General features: G+C 39.9%; 1 protein-coding gene across 2 annotated transcripts in view; it reads left to right on the top strand.

Annotated features, from left to right (window-relative positions):
- ctif (CBP80/20-dependent translation initiation factor) overlaps positions 1 to 17,848 on the top strand; it is a 62,289-nt gene extending 44,441 nt beyond the window's left edge. Inside the window, exons 9-13 of one of the 2 annotated variants that reach the window (XM_014009329.1) lie at positions 626 to 1,199; positions 4,161 to 4,460; positions 8,146 to 8,301; positions 15,134 to 15,187; positions 17,501 to 17,848. In XM_014009329.1, coding sequence (XP_013864783.1) covers positions 626 to 1,199; positions 4,161 to 4,460; positions 8,146 to 8,301; positions 15,134 to 15,187; positions 17,501 to 17,722 — 1,306 coding nt within the window. In that variant the 3' untranslated portion in view covers positions 17,723 to 17,848. The other variant, XM_014009330.1, reaches the window with a different exon arrangement.
- Positions 17,849 to 18,524: the final 676 nt, after the last annotated feature.

Here is an 18,524-nt window from a genome sequence, read left to right as displayed (position 1 = left end):
CAATGCTTTAAAGACTTTTGTAAAATAAATTGTTTTGTACTAACTTCCACATGACACAGGACTTGTATAAAAGTCACATGTTAAACCTGATAGTTGCAGTCTCTGCAGTTAAACCAGTTTATCTGTTTGGTTTTTTTTGTAAAATACTAAAAAACAGTGCTCCTTATTTGTTGTCCTGGTGACTAATTTTCTTTTAAACAAGCCTATATTTACTTGCAGTCTATAACACAAAATGAATTTTGTATTAGGTCAGTTTGATCTATAATAAATGATATAACTGTTGCTAGTTGAATTTGTGCACATTAAGAAGCTGAAGCAGACAATGGTGTTCCCTTCAGTGTGAAGGTGACTAATCCTTTGTGCCATATGTCCAAGGGTTGGCAGACGTACAGACAGTACAGCAAAACCACACAGCAATGCAGAACAGGAAAACATAGACATACTGTGCATCCAAATGTAAGCAGAATGAGATTTAGTGAGATAAACTTATTGAGGATGGTAGTTTGTTAGCTTAGTTTAGATCGTGGCCAACCTGTCACTTTAATCTTTGTTAAACAGCAATGAGAGGAGAAGAAAGCTGCTGCTTCAGTGCAACAATGCTAACTAAAACCCTGTCTTATTCCAGGAGGCAGCAGCGACCTCAAGGTGGAGGAGGAGGAGGAGGAGGAGGAGGGAAGAACCAGCCTCAGCAGACACAACAGTCACCACAGCGCCAGAGGGATCAAACCCAACAATTGTCTCCAAACCAACAAGAGTTGCATTTAACAGAACTTGGAGAGAACCAAAACCGTAATGCTGCTCGACCACCTCGCCTGAACCAAGGAGGACATGGGCCACGCCAAGGAGGACCCCCGCATCATGGATACAGCCAGAACCGGCGCTGGCACCACAATCAGAAAGGCCAGGGACACAGACAAACAAACACTACGGGTGATAAAGACGTGCCACCAAGAACAACCAAAGACAAAGAGACTGAGAGTGTTAACATGGGTGACGAGCGAATCAGGCCGACACCAGAATGTAACAATCAGAGTCCCAAAACTGACTCCGCACCCAGTACAAATGCTGGCCCAGATCTGAGGGTTAATGAGGATCCTCCCAATCCACCACAAAGTAGAAGCAAAGGCCAGTCTGAGCAGCCAAAAATTAACCTCCTGCAGTCGTCAAAGGAAAGGCTAAGGAGGAGACTAAAAGATAAGGTAAAAGCTGCTTACTGCCTGTCAGTTAGTATTAAGGCAGCCAGCTTTGATTTAAATGTGGCTCAGAAATAACTTTTATTGTATTTACAAATGTTACTACAAAGAAAAGCAGATGTACTTGTCTCTCAGTGCCAGGCTTGATTAGTCTATAGAGTACACGTTTTCACTAAGAAGATGAAGAACATGTACAGTTGTGGTCAAAAGTTTACATACACTTGTAAAAAAACATAATGTTATGGCTGTCTTGAGTTTTCAATAAGTTCTACAACTCTTATTTTTCTGTGATAGAGTGATCGGAACACATACATGTTTGTCACAAAAAACAGTCATAAAATTTGGTTCTTTCATAAATTTATTATGGGTCTGCTGAAAATGTCACCAAATCTGCTGGGTCAAAAATATACATACAGCAACAAAATTTGTCAATTTTGGTGATGTAGCGAGTTGTGTCAATCAAATTAGCTTCATGTCATGGCCTCTTCACTTCTTGTAAGTGATTCTGATTGACTACAGCTGTTGACTTCTCATGAGCCCATTTAAATAGGGCTCATTTGACCCAGTGTTTAGAGTCAGCTACAAAAGCTACAATGGGAAAGTCAAAGGAACTCAGTGTGGATCTGAAAAAGCGAATTATTGACTTGAACAAGTCAGGGAAGTCACTTGGAGCCATTTCAAAGCAGCTACAGGTCCCAAGAGCAACTGTGCAGACAATTATACGCAAGTATAAAGTGCATGGAACAGTTGTGTCACTGCCACGATCAGGAAGAAAACGCAAGCTATCACATGCTGCCGAGAGGAGATTGGTCAGGATGGTCAAGAGTCAACCAAGAATCACCAAGAAGCAGGTCTGCAAGGATTTGGAAGCTGATGGAACACAGGTGTCAGTCTCCACAGTCAAGCGTGTTTTACATCGCCATGGACTGAGAGGCTGCCGTGCAAGAAATAAGCCCTTGCTCCAGAAAAGGCACCTTAAGACTCGGCTGAAGTTTGCTGCTGATCACATGGACAAAGATAAAACCTTCTGGAGGAAAGTTCTCTGGTCAGACGAAACAAAAATTGAGCTGTTTGGCCACAACACCCAGCAATATGTTTGGAGGAGAAAAGGTGAGGCCTTTAATCCCAGGAACACCATGCCTACTGTCAAGCATGGTGGTGGTAGTATTATGCTCTGGGGATGTTTTGCTGCCAGTGGAACTGGTTCTTTGCAGAAAGTAAATGGGATAATGAAGAAGGAGGATTACCTCCAAATTCTGCAGGAAAACTTAAAACCATCAGCCCGAAGGTTGGGTCTTGGGCGCAGTTGGGTGTTCCAACAAGACAATGACCCAAAACACACATCAAAAGTGGTAAAGGAATGGCTAAACAAGGCTAGAATTAAGGTTTTAGAATGGCCTTCCCAAAGTCCTGACTTAAACCCCATTGAGAACATGTGGACAGTGCTAAAGAAACAGGTTCATGCAAGAAAACCATCACATTTAGCTGAACTGCACCAATTCTGTCAAGAAGAGTGGTCAAACATTCGACCTGAAGCTTGCCAGGAGCTTGTGGATGGCTACCAAAAGCGCCTAGTTGCCGTGAAAATGGCCAAGGGACATGTAACCAAATACTAATGTTGCTGTATGTATATTTTTGACCCAGCAGATTTGGTGACATTTTCAGCAGACCCATAATAAATTTATGAAAGAACCAAATTTTATGACTGTTTTTTGTGACAAACATGTATGTGTTCCGATCACTCTATCACAGAAAAATAAGAGTTGTAGAACTTATTGAAAACTCAAGACAGCCATAACATTATGTTTTTTTACAAGTGTATGTAAACTTTTGACCACAACTGTAACCTAATAGTTTTTATGTTTTCCACCCTGTGCTAAAGTGATGAGTCATCGATTTATGGTGTTGCCATTAGCTTCCTCTCTCTGTAACTACCTCAATACCACCAAGAGGGGATTGATCTGACAACACACAACTCCCCTAACAGGCAACAAGGCAGGGATTAATAATAAGGAACTGAATGATGCCAGTCTAGGATATTGAAGCTAACAGCTGTGTTTCAGTTGTGGTTTTGAAGACGTGCAATTTCAAATGGAGGGTAGGAAGTGAAGTGTCTATGGAGGAAATCGTTGTAGGCTTTAGATCCAGTTTCATAACAAAGATACCAGCAATTAGTTCACAAATATTATCAACACGACCAGTATCTCATGAAGATGAATGCGTTTTCAACAGAACTTAAAGATTTGCCAAGCAAGGCTGTTGTTATCATAAACTATCTTCAGACATCTGACTAAACCAAGCAGCTGATTTAAGCCTATAAAAGTCTAGAGTTGTATAACCTTTTTGTCAGCGGGTGGGTCCACAACCTTGGAACCAAACAGCTCCACAATTATTGTTTGGTCTTTACCAGGGTGAGTGGGCTCTTATTGTTTTAAATGTTAAGATGCTAGCAGTAGCGCTACGTCAATGAACATGCAACACCTAACGACACATAGCACTAGAGCAACCTACAAAGTCCATATCTGACTGTAATTCAATAATCGCTACTAAGTAAATGAGTATTGCAAGTATTTTACATCAACCTAATGCTGAATAAACAAAACTACAAGAAACAAGTTAGCTAGTTAGTATACCTCTGAGGAAATGGTCAATGCAGACGTAGCAGACTCCTCCTGGCCTCAGACTTGTTTTAAAATCTACTTTTTACAGGGTTTTTCTGTGAGCCTTCTACATTTCTCAGCCTTGTGTGTGACAATCTTTGTTACTCGATAACACCTCTTTTCTTTGTTAGACTGATTGGAGCAGTCATAAACCACACAAAGCATGGTTAGATCCTCCACTACTTCACTTTCTACCCTCCGTCTGCATTTCGCTCTGTACTTCATTGTGGCGTCTCGTAAAACCGACCTCTTTAACAAATGAGACTTATGGTCAAACCTTCGTCTCTTTTCTTATCTTTCGCTTCAGGAGGAGGCACAAGTGAAGGAATCACGGACGGGACCGCAGAACATGGATCGGCTCGTCGACCTTCTCAACAGCATGAGGAGCAACAGCAGCGGCGTGGAGCAACAGCTGGCCTCATTCATGGAGGAGGCGCAGTGTTCGGCTCAGTCCGAGGAGGCGCTGGCTCAGGTGGTCGGCACCATCTACTCCAAGGCCGTTTCGGACCGGAGCTTTGCCGCGACGGCCGCAAAACTCTGTGACAAGATGGCGCTGTTCATGGTGGAGGGAACCAAGTTCAGATCGCTGCTGCTCAACATGCTGCAGGTAAAAAAATCACTTCAGCTGAACGTTGTCCTTTCAGATTTATTCTAATGGGGACATATCATGAAAATCCACTTTTTTAGCTGCTAAATACATTTTATTGTGTACTTGGAGTCTCTAGATGCACAGAAAAGGTTTAATTTAGTCTCCCTGGTGCTGCATTTATATCTTTGTGTTCTGTTTGGGTTGTATTTTTCAACCCATTCAGTTTTCTTTATTATTACTCTAAAACAAGTTGAATGGGTCAACACAGAAGAGCAACATCGTCTTTTTAGATTTCTCTTCCTGGATTTTTGAGATGAACTGTTACGTCACAATATTTTCTGCAGAACATCTAAACAAGGGTATAAACTTCCCGTTTACCTGTGAAGTTCTGTGAATCTGCAGTTCTGCAAGTTCATTGCCTTCATTCTCCTCTCTCTCTGGGTCAGACTCTGTCTCCAACCTGTAAAGCTGGTCGGAAAAGTCTTCTGTTGTTGACTTATTTTAATTAAATTGTAAATAAAAAGTTTCTGACTGCTGGTAGCTCTGATATATCTCTATTGTCAAAGGACAAAAATGGTTGAACAGGGTGGAGTGGAGAGTGAGACTTGGAGGAGGCTGGTGTGAAGTGCTTCATTTGCATTTAAAGAGACAGCATCAAAACGAGTTGCAGCTAGAGGAGCTTCTAGAGCTACAATAAGGAGGAATTTAGACCAAAGCATTGCCGTTCCACTTTGTATAGACCCCAACTGAATAATTAAAATGTGAAAAGAAGATTTTAAAAGCACGATACTTTAATATTTTCTTCACAGTTTTTGATTATAACAGTAACATTGAAAATGTTTTTGCTTTTACTTGAATAGGAAACTGACTAAAGAACTGTTAATTAAGTTTAAAGTAACAACTATTTGTTAAAATAAAATCCTGTAATTATGTAGTTTCAGTATAAAGAATCTCAAAGCATTGTTTTTTAACGGTTTTTAAAAAATGACAGTTTTCTTGCATAAAAAAAATTGTTAAATGTGTGCCTTTTTTTTACATTTCACCTCTGAAGTCTTATTAACCATTCATTTTGTCAATCCAGTCATCTCTGAAATAAAAGGACCAAACAATTTAAAGGTGTATTCACACCTGGCATTTTTTCCGCTTTAAACGGACCAGGGTTTGTTTCCCCCATTGGTCTGGACCTTTTATGCAGGTGTGAATACACTCATGAACCCTCGGTGTGGATCAACCAACTAAACCAAGACCCATTTTTGAGCTGGTCTCGATCTGCATCTAAATGAACTCTGGTGTGAATACAGACCGGCCTTGGACCGAACCAACTACAGGAAACACGCATCTTTTTGGACTTCATGGGTCACCGTAGCTAAGCAACATTAGCCCTCCAGTGTTGCTAATGCTAACACTACGCTACAAACATTGAACCATTGTGGGTCAGAGAACACGGAGCATTTTATCTCCCTTAGGTTGCAGCACGCATTAGACAACGCTGTCCCAACATAAGTATATCATCACAAAACCACCACTGAACGAGCTGCTCTTGATACTCTTAATAATCAGTTGTATTAACAGCACCATCTTTATTTCTGGGTGTATGCTCTGTCCTGCCTCTGTCATTTCTGTACAATGGGAGCAATGACCATCACCTGCGTGGCTTTGTTTATAAATTACAGTCCGCTTGCAAAAAAGCACAGTGCAAACTGCACCAAAGGATAAAAAATAAAGTCCGCTATTATCTAAGAGACTCACATCATCTAAAAGTAAACAGTAAAATTATTTTCAGCTTTATGATTTAAGCTTTTTTTCCAGAGAAAGCTCCTCCAGGTGGAGGCCACTTAACTGTGAGATGTAAATGTCAGCGGACAAAGTATCTAATCTGAACTCCCTGAGGACAAGAAGACCTGCTTCCCCCTCACCTTTCATCTCCTCACTTTACTGCATGTTCCAGTCTTGCACCCTGAATGAAAACATCCTCTGAGGCGTTACATACTTCACTGCCTCTCTCTCCCCTCCTCGGCCCTCATGAGCTCTCTGTTCCCATGTTTCTGTGTCTTATCACCTCCTGTCACCCATTACCATTACTACACGGACCAATGCCCTGCTTCTTCTCCCAGTACAGTTTCCACACTGTTCTCCTCCTTTCACCCTCTAACTCATTCGCTCTGTCTGCGACAAAGTGCCAGACAGTCCAGGAACAGGCAAACAAAACCTGCCTCACCACTTGTCATTTATTTTTCTTATCCAAATCTGTTTTTGAGTCCAAACTCAGTAATTGATAATCCTGCCTTGATTCTTTTTTTTTTTCTCTTTTTTGACCCCCCTTGTCAACTTTTCATTTATTTCCCCTTGATCCCAGCTGTGTGGTTCCTTCTCCCCTTTTATTTCTCACTTTAATCTTCACTACCCAGCCAGCACAGACCCCCTACTTGCCTTTGACATTTTGGCTTTTATGCTATAAAACATTTTTAAATGTCACAAGTAGGCTGATGAAGGCCTTCATTAGTGATGTTGCCATTAGACCCCTGGATCTCAATATGGAGGCAATTAGTTTTGACTGCTGCTCTGCCAGCTAAAAGAAGGTAATTAAGGTTTGTTTGTTTAAAAATTGCCACCGTTTTACCTATTAAAGCCTTTTGTCTACGTAGCACAATAAAATGGAGCTTTTTTTTTGTTGTATTTGTACTCATAAGACAGTTTATGTGTGAGAACATAAGTTGCTCAGGTTTTTCTGGTGCATTCAGAAACACTAGGCGAAGCAGCGACAGTGACTGTTAATAAAGTTTCAGTTTAACCAGCTGAGTAACAGCTATATGAGAGTGCATTAAGCATTAAACCATATTAACCCCTGTACATTCACAGCACCATGCTCTGAAACTAAACCAGTCTGATCTGCTTCTGGCACATAAAAGAAAAGTATTTAATGTGGGTTTTCAGCACTGTTTTGGCTTGAAGAACCTTAGAGTGTAAGGTTAAAGTGCCTGTGACATCAAATTTTTGTAATAAACATAAATGCATTTTTGGAAAGATAACATTGATCACATATTACAAAACAAAATTCACGTCACTCAGATGAACGGTTGTTGAGATATTTGCATGTGAAGAAACAGGAAGTGACGTCAAAGGGGAATGTCAGCATGTAAACAGAGCATTGTTATAAAAGCTAACAACACAGACTGTAGAGAAGAATCTGTTTCTTTAAATTATTTTGAGTCGCTATCAAAGAGAGACGAAGAAGAGTTAAAGTTTAAAGAATTTTGTTTTAATAAACCAAGACTGGCGAGTTTATTTTATTAATGAGTTCCCCTTTGATGTCACTTCCTGTTTCACTTTGGCTGAGCTAAATTTAAAAGAAAATAGGCCAGTTATGTGACAAAATGGGTAAAATCATGTGTACTATGCCAATTTTTCTTAAGTATAAAGATGCTTTCTTTGATTTATTGTATTTGAAGTATAGGCATGTCACAGGCACTTTAAAACGTGTCTCACCTACAAAAACTCCCATCAGAGAGATCACAAAGATGTTAATGGTGATCAATGGTCTGGTCAGGAAAGATTGGGTTTAAATTTCTGAACATTTAAACATCCACCTTCTGTACCTGCCGGCGGTTTATATAACATTTACATAGCTGTGTGTGCTGAAAGCTTTCTGTTTACTTTAAACTAAATATTTCCCTGTTTTTGTGTGTTTCTCCACCATAAACAGAGGGACTTTTCCCGCCGCGAGGCCCTCCAGCAGTCCGACGTGGAGCAGTGGTTGGGTTTCATCACCTTTCTGTGCGAGGTGTTTGGTACCATGAGGAGCAGCTCCGGTGACCCGTTCAGGGTCCTGGTGTGTCCCATCTACACATGTTTACGAGAGGTCTGTGTCCTGACACGCAGCTTTTATTAGTAAGCTTGTTTCAGTGAGATGAAAAGCATTCAGCAGTTTGTGTATCTTGTCTTTGCAATCTGGTTTCCTGTTTTTGACCACATGCAGTCTAGACTGCAGACACCACAACGAGGTGCAGTCAGGCCACCGTCGGTTCTAGGAAAATGTGTGACCCTGGGTGCAGTTCTCGTTAGCCGGTCATCCTCTATTGCACACGCTCCCTGGTCACTGTGGAGACCATTCCGGGTAGCCGCAGCAGACTCACCACAGTACAGAACCGGTTAACGAGAGCTGGGAAATTGAAAGGGGAAGCGAGCGAGTGGAAAGGAGGAAATGCGGGAGACTGTGGTCAGGCTGACAGTTAGTGCAGAAGAAGTTTACTCGGTGCGACAGGTTGAGAAAAAAAGTTAGATAAGATCAAAATCTCTTGAGTGAAGAACAGTTTTTGTGTCATTTGTGTGAAAAGAAGAAATAATTGACAGGTGTTGAGGCACATATTAGTCAGTTTTACCACCCTTGTTCACACCTCTGCCAGTCTGACACTGAACACCCGGCGTCTCATTAACAACAATGGCACACAGCGACTGCCTTCCACACCCTGTCTGAGGGTATGCCCAAGGCATTATCTCAGCTTGTTAAAAAAAAACTCCACAGTGTGCAGGAAGGTGTGCCACAACCAGACAGAAATGCACACCGTCACTTCTCATAGTCTCCAGCGACATACGGGATCTTCTTCAGAAATCCTTCAGGCACATCAAAATATTTCAAATATTGTTCTGGAAGCCTCGCTGCTTGTTGGTAATCTGATTTCCAGAACTTTAATCCTTCCTCTCATCTTTCAGCGTTACGTGGCTGTCGGGATTCAGCTGCAAACAACGTGCGTGTTTACAACAGACAATCAACTGCATACATGTGTGTTTTTGTGTGGTTTACTTTGTAGAAGCCGTCTCTGTAGTTGTAGCCGGCAGAACAGGGTTACGTCACGGCTGAGTTTCGACAGAAAAAATCCCCCGTTTCATTGCTCAAAATGAAGAAAGTCTGTGATGACTCCGGATTTTAAAGCCGCTCTTGCACCTTTTCAGACCACTAGTCATTACCAACCTAAACAAAAATTACAATTTTGTGTCTCTTTAAACCAGCTTAGACATTTGTTTTGATATTTTCTTGCAAAAAATAAAAACAAACACAGCAAAAAGAAAAAAAGGTTTAGGATCTGTTTAGAAGTACGTTACTGGTTTTTTTAATAATCATTTCCATAAAAGTAGCTTTAAAGTGGCCATGATATCACATTTTTCATTGCATAATATTAATAGTGTATCGCAAACAAAATAAACCATGCGGCTGAAAGAGTTGTTGAGATGTTTGCATGCGCAGAAACAGGAAGTGATTACAAAGAGGAACACCTGCATGCAAACAGAGCATTGCTACATGAGCTAACAACACAGACAGTAAAGAAGAGATTATTTTTCAGTCACTATCAGAGAGACAAAGAGTTTGAAGACTGAGCTCAGGGAGATCCCCTTTGCAAAAGTTCCTCTTTGTCGTCACTTTCTGTTTTACTCTGACCGCATCAAGTTAAAAAAATACACGCCAGATATATGTACTGTGCCAGATGTCTTAAATATTGAGGTGTTCTTCCACTTTTTGTATTTGCAGGAAACACTCACTGGTACTTTAAAGTCAACACTCGTGAGACAGAAAATCTTACATACATGGCATGTGTGCATGTAAATGACAGCTGTATTTATAGAAAGAGAAATGTAATCAGCTCTAATCATTGATTCATTTCTTCACTCACAGTTTTCTGATTTCAGAGCAGTCTCACACAACCCAGTCCTGTTCTTGTTCCACAGTGAAAATAATCATTTGTATCATTTTTAGCTGTGTTTGCCATGAAAATAAACTCCAACGAACATCTCTGAAGTTCTCTGGTGGACTTAAAGACTGAGTTTGTACTGCAGTAATCTGGATTAAGGTTGGGCGATATTAGCCCAAAAATTAATCACGATTACCATATTTTTCAGACTATAAGCCGCACCTGCCATTTAAAAAAAAAAACCAGCGAACATTAACATATTAGCCGCACCGGACTATAAGCCACACCCCCAACATAAAAAAATAACAGTACACCCAAAATTGTCATCAAAAAAGTGAATTCAACATCAAAACATAAAAAGCAAACCTTTAGGAATCAAAGTTTGGAGGAATACGGTTCATTTAACTGACCTTATTTTGGTAGTTTTCTTTAACAGTTTCTGGTCCAACAAAACGTCTCATTCATCGTCCTCCGGTGCACTGAAACCATCGAAGTCCTCCTCTTCAGTGTCGGAGTTAAACAAGCTGAGAAAAGCTGCGTCACACAGTGGTATCAGTTCAGTGTTGCTTTCTGTGTCGCTGTCCTCCCGGGGTAATGCTGGCTCTGAAGCTGTGGTGTCCTCTTCACGTAGCAGTCCAGCCTTTCGAACCCATTGGTGATGGTGGACTCATTCACTCTGCTCCACACTGTTAGGATCCACTGGCAGACATCAGGAAATGACGCTCTTCGCATCCCCGTCAGTCATCCAAGCCTCCCATTCACCCCTGAGTGCTGCTTTAAATGCACGATTCACACTGATGTCCAGGGGTTGCAAAAACTTTGTTGTACCTCCAGGAATAACAGCAYGAATTGAGTTTGTTTTCTTGAAGGCTGCTTTCACCGAATCCGTGATTTGGGCCCGCATACTGTCCAATATCGTGTCTGTCGAAGATCCGTCGTGTCGTGTCTGCTACTAGCTAAAACAAAATGGCGCTACACCTCTGGCTAAGCTAGTCGTTCAGCTGTCGACCGGTCGACGCGCCGTCACGTGGTTGTTCGGCGTTTGTTTTCGCACTGACCTTTCATAGTTCCCCCGGGAAACCCAGAGCCTAGCTGCTGGGAAAGCCCTCCCGCTCCAGCATACGTCACTGCATGGGATTCCTTCCCCGGAGAGTGCAATGCGGGAAAAAAGTCTGCGGCTCTTCACTCGACGTTTATCCACAAACTTGTCCTGGATTAAGCTCCAAAGTTTTTATCAGTCAGATTCCACCGTGAAAAATGTCTGTTTTATCCCCTTTTATGAGTTTTTGGCCACTGACTATCTTTAAATCGCTGCTTCCTGGTACAACAGTCTGCTCTGGAAGTGATCGCTTTTTTCTTTTTTTTTCCTTTCTTTTTTTGAAGGGAATGGTTGAAGCAAATGGAGCATAAGAGCCCCCTGGTGGCTGTAGAAAAAATCCACGTATAAGCCGCACTGGACTATAAGCCGCATGGTTCAAAGTTCAGGAAAAAAGTTGCGGCTTATAGTCCGAAAAATACGGTAATTGTCGTATTTAGCTGGTAAAGATTAATATGACAATTAATCCCCTGTGGCCTCTGGACGCCCTCATATCCTTGTCACATGACCATTTTAAATCACTCTAGTGGGAAAGAAATGCTCTCCTTAAAACACTGTTCCAAATTGTGTCAAAAGTACAGAATTCAGGAGCTACATCAATTTCTCAATTGTGTTGATAAACCAAGTAAAACCGGAGTTATGATTAATAAATTACAGAACTTTGTTTTTAAATGTTCATCATATTTGAAGAGGAGGAGCACCAAGTGGACTGACGGCATTAATCGTATTAATCGTCAAGTGCCAAAAAATAATCAAAGTTTTTTCTGACGATTAATTGCACACAATACAATTTTGCTCAACCCTAATCTGGATTAAACCTTACCTGGGTTATTTTTGCTGCACCTGGTCTTTACCTGATTGAGTGGACTAAAAACTGGAAGCTATTGAAACACTGTGACAACTGTTTCATCACCACAGATAAACACTTGTTGTATTCAAACTGACTGAAAATCAGTTACAGGTACTTTGAATATTTTTGCCGAATTAAGGCTGTTCCAGAAATATTCAGCTGTTTTTTTTTAAAGAGGTACCACTTTTTTGTTGTTTCAAATTGATAGAAATTAGTAAAGCAAAAGCATGTTGTTGCGTATTTCATCAGCTTTCTGTTGCTTTGGTGGAATTTTTACCCATTTAAATGGTTTGAAAGGTTGTACTGATTACAGAGCAAAATGCTTGTTTATTTATTACTAATGAAAGAAAACAAAAAAATCTCAAAACATTATTTTTCTGGGGATTTAACATGCTGTGATCACAGAGGAAGATTTATTTCAAATGGGTTTTTTTTTTTTTTTCAAATTTGCAAAAACTGATTAGTTTTAATGATAAAATGGATTTAACTGATTGAACATCAGCAAACCGTTCTGAAAAACTGAAAGAGTTGATTGAAGAATATTTGATTCACTAATTAATTAATTCACTACTTAAATCAGTTCCTTTTGAGGATCACGAGTGGGTGTGTTTAAAAGAATATCCATCAGCCTAACCTATTTTATTTTATAAAATTTTAAAGAATTAAAGCTTATTTTTAACAAGAAACTCGGCAATCATAATGATGCAGTAGTAATAAAAATATCAGAATCAATTTAATTGTCTTATTTATTTAAGCTATAGTTGAGTAAACATAAATGTGGACACATCAGTGTGACTTTTTTGCAATAAAATCAAATAAATGAATTTGAATGATTTCATCTTTTTTATATAGTATTGTGTGTTATCAAACATCAGCCTTGAAGTCCTGGATAGTAAAAGGGCAGCTTGCAGTTAACTCAAGTTCTTACGTGTTTCCTATTTCGTTGAGTTAAATGCCTCCCAGGTTATTGGTTTGTGCACACAAAGCACGTCCATCCTCTGCAGCGAGCAGTGACATCACAGCTTATTTAGGTGCTGCCCTGATTTCTGAATCATTCTGCAAAGGTCCTGATAAATACACTCGTTATAGATGTTTCTCTGTTTGTTGTTTTATTTTGTTAGTGATGGGAGCTAATGCAACGGAAATAATGAGATAATAAATAATGTAAGTGGAGCTAATCCTGAAGTGACACCTGTTGTTGCTATGCAACAGCTGGAAAGACTAGTCTTGTTCAATACTAACTATATAACAGTTTTCAGCAACATGTAATAAAGTAAATGCATTGAATAATCAATAAATAAAACAATAGTTGAACATTTAAAAGACTCAGATTGATCGTATGGACGTGGCGTTCTCCATATTCATAGAAGCTCATTTTTCTGCAGGCGTCTCTTCCCTACAAAAACAAAAAGTAGCCGAGGCGGTAGATGTTTGCCGTGAGGCAACGTCAGAACCAAAAAGGCCACTTGAGCGAGCAGGAAAGTCGATGATGACACATAGATCGGTCCATTTTAAAAGCATTGAACAAAACTTCATCCTCAGCTCCCAGAGGAACTCATTATGAGCTAATTCAGCTCCTCAGATAGTTTTCTTTCTCTGGAAATGCCGAGACTCGATTTCCTTCATCAAGCAGCCACTTTGTCACCACGCCTGTCTCAGCATACTGAGGGGCTGACGTCTGTGAGACTGGACGAGAGGTGAAATACCACCGAGCTTACGGTGTGGAAATAAGAGGCCCACTCAGTCTGAATCCAGATCATCCAATCAGATAGTTGTATTAAACTTCCTGTGTGTATATGCAGTCTGTTTACTCTAAATCTACTCTTTTGCTGTCTCAGTAAATTACACTTTGGCTCATTTGTTAAACAATATGTAGACAAAATACAGCATAAAAACACTTAATGCAAAACTTAATTGTTTTTAATTCCTTCATCACTATTTTGAGCCTTTTGGAATCAACTTGCATAGACAGCATACAGTCACCAAGTATAGTACAAATATTGTTATCCAAATGTATTTTAGAGCATTTATTTGTGATTTTCTTTTTAAACTTGATGTTTCTTTCTTGATGCCTTTGCGGGCTCGGTTTTATCAGTTTGAAATTTAGATAAAAAAATAAATAAGGAGGTTTTAGAATTTGATTTTTGTTTTGAGCTTTTTGGACAGTGGTGAAAGTGAACTGAGACTTGAAAGTTGTGATTTAATTCAGAATATTTATCATTTGATTGTATAATTATCTAAATGAATCACTCAATAGACTTATGTTTATTTTAATGCATTTTATGATGTTGTGCTTGATGCTTTTGCTTATTTTTTACATAAAATTCTTCTAAGCAGCAGGTTTTTCCTCTCTATTCAGCAGCTATTTGTTGACAGGTTCATTTGGAGTAAAGTAGCGTTAGATTTTGAAAAAGTACAGTTTTGGTGCAGTTTGATGATTAATGTTCATATTTTAATCTCTCATCACCCTTTTCTGTATTGTTTTGAATTGCCAGTTGTATAGGTTTGGGGCCAGCAATTGGGGGTGGGGGNTGTTTTTCAGTTCTTTTCTCAAAAGTGGGCTTCTTTCGCTCTGCAGAAGACAGAATGCGTTTTCATGTCTAAAAAATGGTGCTTTTACCAGCTCTGCTGTTTGACTTTAGCTCCAGAGTGTGTTTACAGTGTGTGTGTTTGTGTGTAGCTCACATAAAGCAAACCTTGATGTGTAATGTGTTTGTCAGCCTGAAAGGATGCTCTGTTGTCTTTAAGATTTAAAATGTTAATGCAAAAAGAAAAAAAAACTGTTTACTTCTGTGATTAGGACTTATTTCTCCTCTCTTGTTGATGATTAATGATCTCAAACATTTCCCATTTGGCCTAAATCCAAATATACTCATAGTATATTTATACTGTGTATCCTCTGGCCTTTTTTTTTTTTTTAGGTTGTTTACTCACTTGGCTTTCCTTATTTGTGCAGTTACATGTTGCTGCATTTAGATTTTTCAGGTTTTAGTTTAGTTTATGTGGCCTCTTGCTCTCCTAGTATAGTCATCAAGTGTTGTTGTATTTTTTTTTCTCGTAGCTGCTCGAGTCAACAGATGTCAAGGAGGACGCGGTCCTTTGTTGCTCCATGGAGGTACAGACCACACACAAACATACACATGCAACTTAAAGGTCTTGACCCTCAAGCAGCCCTTTGAGCACTGCCCTGACTTTGCAAAAATGTCCTCCAAAAGTCCCGTCAGTCCATACAGAGACACGTGCACACAAAAATCTTAAAAAAAACATTGTGGTTAAAAAATAAAGTCAAAAATAAAGGTATAAATACACTAACAAATTAGTAATCTGCTATCTTAAAAGAACTTAAATCTAAAAATAAAAAAGTCCATGTCATCAATTTCATATTACTAAATAGAATTCTATTCTTTCATTGTTGAGAAAATGGCAACATCTGCAGCTTGCTGTAGCACTTATGATACAGCCTACAGCACTTCTTGCAGGAGTATTATAGTATGTTTGCTAAAATAACCATGTAATGTGAAATTAAAGTTACTGTGACATCAGATTTTTGTAATGGATATGAATGTATTTTTGGACAGATGACACTGATAACATTGCAAAAAAAATCACAATGCTGAAATGAGCAGTTGTTGAAATGTTTGCATGTGAAGTAACAGGAAGTGATGTCAAAGAGGAATTATCTGAATGTGAGCAAAGTGTTGCTACAACAGCTGACAACACAGACGGAGAAGAATTTGATGTTTCTTTAGATTATTTTGAGTAACTGTCAGGGAGAGATGAAGAAAAGTCAGAGTTCAAATAATCTTGTTTCATTAAACAAAAAAAACTGTTTCCTTTTTAAAGAGCTTCCCTTTGATGTCACTTCCTGTTTCACTTTGGCTGAGCTAAGTGAAAAATATATGCCAGTTATGTGACAAAATAAGTAAAATCATAAGTATTACATCAAGTGTCCTATTTATAAAGATGTTTTTATTGACTTTTTGTTCTTTAAGGATATGCATGTCACAGGAAATTTAGAAGTGTTTGCATGAGCCAGTAAAAATTAGGAAAGATTGGAGTTACTTTGAGATGCTTTTGTTTTTGAGCCTGCCTGGAGTAGCAGTTAGCTCTTCAGTCTGGTCGAGTTCAGTTTATTTCCTCAAACTGAGGCCAATATAAGAGTTATCTACAACAGGTAAAATATTTATTGTTCATAAATTATCCGCAAAATCCTAGTTTAAAACATCTGAAGTGTTCTTTAAAGAAGTAATTAAAACAAGCTTGTTTTATTTTACCACACCTGCCTTTAGGATTATAACCATCAAACACAAAGCTGTTCTTTAGGTTATGAGGAAAACAAGTAAGGTTTTATATCTTGTTTATTTCAGCTTGACTGTTTTTTGTTTTTTGTTGCAGTTCTATGTGTCTCGCTGTTTGGTAAAGATAAATGAAAGCAAGTGGTTTTGCACAAAATAGTTTTTTAACAGAGGTGTATAAAGTACTTGGAAAAAAATAACTAAATAAAAGTTAAAATTCCTTAACAGAAAATGACTGGTAAAAATGAATTTCACAGATAAGAAAAGTACTTAAGTAAAAGTCATAAAACTGCTCACAATTATCCAGAAAGTAAAAGTACTTTTACACATTAAAAAATGAGGCGTTGAATTTACTTAACCAAGTTATATCAACTGGTTCCACTAAACAGAGATGAGTAAATGTAAATCAATTAACTCGAGTCCGTTTAGTGGAACCAGTTTAAATAACTTGATTAAGTAGATTCAACACTTAATTTTTTAGAGTGTGTAATCGACTCTTTTCATGATGAGTTCCAGTCTTGTTTAAATTTGTAGCATTTAATGAGGTATTAAATTTTAAAGTAAAGTAGTAAAAGAATTATTTTTATGTTTTGAATGTAACAAAATAATAAAAGTTACAATTTAAAAAAATACTTGGTAAAATTACAGATCCTCTTAAAACATGACTTAAGCACTGTAATAAAGTAAATGTATTTTGTTACTACACCTCTGTTTTTTTAAATAGAAAAGGCACATTTAAAAATTCCTATTTCTAAATGTTTATTTTTTTTCTCAGAGTAAAGAAATGAGTGTTGGAACGTACTGAATTTACTCACTTAAAGCAAACCCTTATCACCTGTAGAAGCACATTCTCAGGGAGCAACAAATGGAAATAAACTGGATTTATGCTTCAGCAGCAGAGAGGAAGGAAGGCCTTGGGGTATCAGCACAGCAAGAGCAAAGGTAGTCTGAGCTCTGAATTACAAACAGTTCCTAGATGTTAAAAACACATCTCCATGTCCAGAGGGTGTGTGAATCTGTGCTGTCTGAGAGGATTCACAATAACAAGGTGCCAGACTTTGTCTCTTGCTCCTTGTAAAAAACACACATAATTAACTGTCTCTTTATTTATTTTATTTGTTGTTTTTCTGTAGTTGCAGGCGGCGGGACGTCTCCTGGAGGAGCAGCTTCCTGAGATGATGACGGAGCTCCTAGCAGCCGTCAGAGACAAGATGCTGTGTCCGGCCGAGTCCCAGCTGACCCGCTCTCTGCTCATGGAGGTCATCGAGCTGCACGCACACCGCTGGAGCCCCCTGGAGTCACTCACCACCCAGTACTACAACCGTACCATCCAAAAGCTCACCACAACTGCCTAGTTCCCACAGAAGGAGGAGGAGGCAAGCCCCCCACCCCGTTTTTCTGATGCTCCGTCTCATCAAACATTTCAGATCGTCTTGCCTGCCTGAAGGAGTGCAGCTGTTTCAGCAGGGGGGGGGGGGGGGGGGGTGACACACAGCTACACATCCACACCACATCAAAGCAGAGCTGCGTGCCACGGGTTCGAACGTTAGCTGCTGTTTGGCCAGTAGGGGCATTCTCAGCCACACACAGGATGGGAGCTCCACCAGCTGGAGCTGCTGACAAAGGAGAAAAAAATAAAAGCTGTGGGGGGGCGGAGGTGAGGGAGCAGTCTGTCCATCCAGAGATTTGTACTCAACGATAAACAGAGGAGGAAAGGGAAAAGGGGGTGGAGGTCAGGGTGGTCAGTGTCAGTCTCATTGTGCTCATTTGCCAAAGCACCCTCCTGTCTTTCTGTGTCTCCCCCACCCCCACTCCCCTCCCTCCCTTGTCCCTCCGTCACCCCTTGGGGGTCTCCTTGGCTGACAACAACAACAAAAAAAAGAGGCGGCGGCGAGGAGTAGACATGGTGCTGTCTGTCTGGGCCGTCTGCCCCAGTGGACCAGGGACCGGGTCAGAGGGCCCCAAGGTGGTGCTCCCCATCCCCTCCCTGCCTTTGTATCCACCCCCCATTCACCCCCCCTCTGCAGGAACCCCCTTTGAAGGGATGAGACAGCAGGCCTGCTGGGCCGGGCTGGACTGAGAATTAGGCTCAGGCTGGCTGGAGTGGGGTGGCAGATGGCTGCCTGAGCCCCTGTAAGGCTCCTGACACACCCCACA

Source organism: Austrofundulus limnaeus, unplaced genomic scaffold (genome assembly GCF_001266775.1).
Source record: "Austrofundulus limnaeus strain Quisiro unplaced genomic scaffold, Austrofundulus_limnaeus-1.0 Scaffold57, whole genome shotgun sequence".
In the NCBI taxonomy this organism is placed as follows: Eukaryota; Metazoa; Chordata; class Actinopteri; order Cyprinodontiformes; family Rivulidae; genus Austrofundulus; species Austrofundulus limnaeus.
This window is presented reverse-complemented; position numbering and strand designations above follow the sequence as displayed.